The sequence below is a fragment of the Chaetodon auriga genome, chromosome 24, assembly GCF_051107435.1.
Source record: "Chaetodon auriga isolate fChaAug3 chromosome 24, fChaAug3.hap1, whole genome shotgun sequence".
Lineage (NCBI taxonomy): Eukaryota > Metazoa > Chordata > Actinopteri > Chaetodontiformes > Chaetodontidae > Chaetodon > Chaetodon auriga.
In genome coordinates, this window is record NC_135097.1 from 2718737 (window position 1) to 2721701 (window position 2965).

The 2965-nt window shown below is 40.9% G+C and overlaps 1 protein-coding gene across 1 annotated transcript; it reads right to left on the reverse strand.

Moving 5' to 3' along the window:
* Window positions 1–447: 447 nt before the first annotated feature.
* Window positions 448–2167, reverse strand: LOC143317242 (ladderlectin-like). Its single transcript, XM_076725296.1, has 5 exons — window positions 2098–2167; window positions 1776–1882; window positions 1268–1402; window positions 1068–1176; window positions 448–515 (listed from the first exon to the last, which is right to left on the reverse strand). The coding sequence occupies exons 1-5, from the start codon at window positions 2159–2161 to the stop codon at window positions 448–450; spliced, it is 483 nt and encodes a 160-aa protein (XP_076581411.1). The 5' UTR covers window positions 2162–2167.
* Window positions 2168–2965: the final 798 nt, after the last annotated feature.

Sequence of the window (2965 nt, forward strand, 5' to 3'; positions counted from 1 at the left end):
GCAACACATCACTGAGGTCCTGCTGACTTAGAGGTTAGAGTTACTCATGACTTGGTTATGGTTAGAGGTTAGAGTCAGCCTGTCCACAATCGAACTCAATATAATGTCTGAACAAGGACAGCTGTGCAACAATGTGTGTGTGTGTGTGTGTGGGTGTGTGTGGGTGTGTGTGTGTGTGTGTGTGTACTTGTGTGCAAGTTTCTCAAGAACAATAAAGCCACAAGTTCTTCTTTCACCTCGTTGCCTTTCCTCCATCTCGTTGTGTTTTATTCAGTGTTTTGTGTGTTCATGTTGGATTCATTGACTCACAGAATGACGTTTTTCAATGCTTGAATGGTTTAATGGTGTAGAAAACAAGAAAAGACAGTTAATTCTCAGAGTGAAAGAAGTAAAAGCCAACAATCCTCAAGTCATGTACTGCTGGTTTCTCTGATGTCAGAAGACATATCATGGCTTTTTGGCACAGACAAATGGCCTTCTGTTACCACAAAGCTGGTCATCAAATTTCTTCTTGTCTGTAAAAAGATAGAGAGAATAATTTAGGGGCAAAGGTTTTATGTATATGGATCAAGGTATATCTATTTATAAATTCATTGAATTTGCTCAAAAGTTCGAGAAAATCATTCAAAAGTCTTTTACATGAAGCGACTGGAGACAATTTGTTTTGAACTGCACATGAAGACGTCCCCACTGCTGCTGCAGCAGGAAAGTTCAAATCTGATCTTTAATAACTTGAACTTCATGACTGACTGCATCAAACACTTCACACAAACCTAAAGACACAACTTCTCTTGTCAAGTCAAGAAATCTCTTGATGTAAAAGCTTAAATGTGGTTTAATGTGCCAGTTCATCTTGAAGCCAATGGAGACAATCATCACTGGTGTTGTCTGTTGTCCAGTCCATCGAATGGGTTTGAGAACTTGTTCTTGTTTATTGGGCCTCATCTGTGAGAATCTATTATCATCACTTGTATTGATGTCTGCTTTAGAGATTTTGTAATCAGACCCTGCTCAGACCTCAGTGATCAACAAAAACAAAATGTTTCTGAAGCTACATATGACTTTACCTCCGAAGTTCATCACCAGACAGTGTGAATTTTTGTAATTATCAGGCTGTCCGACATCCCAGTAATAAAACTTAAAAGGTGTACCATCACTCCAGAACCAGACACCCTCCTAGAACATTAGAATATGATATCAAACAATCAATGGTTTACATAAACTTTTCATTTCCTCTCTTTTAGATTTGGTGTCATCAGTAACATGCCTGTGTTGCATCGTAGCCTCCAATCCAAGTGAGTGGATACGAATGTGTGCGAATGTTGATCATAGACTGAATCTCATGATACTCCTGAAAGCTGTGCACTGATGCAAGGTTTCCACCCTGACTCTGACAATGTTTCTGCAGAGATGGGAACAAAGAATGAAGTCATGTGATACATTCAACATCAAGTGATACAAAGACAACAAATTAGAAGAAAATGACAGTTAACATGTGTAAGACAGCAACAGCAGGATGGACAGAGTGGAAGAGTGTTCTGCACCAGTGGTGGAGGAAGTATTCAGACACTTTACTTCAGTAAAAGGACTAATATCACTCTGTAAAAATACTCTATGCCATATTTCTCACTGAAATGTAGCAGAGGAGAACTTTAAAGTCTGACGTGAAATAAAGTACAAACACCTCAAATTCATACTTAAGTGCAGTACTTGATTAAATGTACTGAGTTCCACTTCACCACTGTTCTGCACTGAATCCAAATCATCATGATTACCTCAGCATGAGTCCAAGTCATGGATGTTGGAATGTAGATGAAGCAGCGGCCATCGTAATGGGTCCAACCACTGGGACATGTTGAGCGCTTGACGACGGGATTGTCCCCTGAAAACCAGTTCAGAGAAGAAGTGAGCATGGGAGCACTTTGCTGAACAGATCATAAGACTGACTGAGTTCAAGCCTCTGTTAGTGTGTTAGTGATCGATTCCAACTCATTTCCTTGAATGGATCTTCCGTCCTTTCAGCAGCTCTGCTTTTGGAACTGGTCTACATACACAGTAAGACCATGAAAACTGTCTTTTGTCTCTCTTCATACTCACCAGCAGCGCTGGTCAGAGCCATCATGGCACAGACAAGTAGAGTCACAGTCAGCATCATCTTCATGACGATTGTCTTCAATAAAGAGAGACATGAAGACAGCACATGTGAGGACAGGAACTGGTGGCTTTCAGCCCATTAGAGGAGGCAGAGATGATGATGATGAAGAGGGAACAGAGCAGAAGAAAAAAGGATAAGTTGAAACAAACCTTCTGCAGGATTAGATTTTCTTCCTCCTCTTCGGTGTCAGCTTCAGCTTCAGCCTTCCTGTGTTGAGGTGCTCAACAAGAGAAACTCCAGTTCTTTTATACACTGAATTATCTTTGTTTCTGTTTTAAACAAATACCTCCACCGTCGACACCCCAGTGTATGATGGATCATAAAACCAATGGCCACCTGTACAGGCTCATCACATGTAGTTCATCAATAGACATCATTTCATGTCTGTTGTTTGCTTTAAAGGCTCCTCAAGAAACAAGACATGAGACAAGGAAATTCTTCAGGCAGTGAAGCATGACAGCATGTCACCTGTAAACCTGAACAGGATCAACTGATCACTCAACAGGTGGATGGAGAAGCTGAAACATAGACATTAAGCGATCATGTCAAATGCTTCAGTGCTAAATGTTATGGTTTCTCTCATGCTATCAGGTTGTATTCCATTATAAAAGAGGGATGTGTGCAGATTCTCAGTCCTTTCCGTCGTGGCTGTTGGTTTACTTTAGGCCGTCTGAGGAGCAGGGGTAGAAAAACGTTGAAGCACCGCGATGCAGAAAGTCCAGATACATTTCTGGTCCATTTTAGGGGCACATATCACACGTCCGATCCCAGAAAAACAGAATGCAATCATTTGTAAATGAACTGTGTTCA

Excerpts from the sequence above, each read along its gene's own strand:
- LOC143317242 (XM_076725296.1), bottom strand. The coding sequence starts at position 2,161 with ATGAAGATGATGCTGACTGTGACTCTACTTGTCTGTGCCATGATGGCT. Across the intron at positions 1,403-1,775 it reads TGACTTGGACTCATGCTGAG|AAACATTGTCAGAGTCAGGG; the intron begins GTAATCATGATG and ends CCATCTCTGCAG. Across the intron at positions 1,177-1,267 it reads GAGGCTACGATGCAACACAG|GAGGGTGTCTGGTTCTGGAG; the intron begins GCATGTTACTGA and ends CTAATGTTCTAG.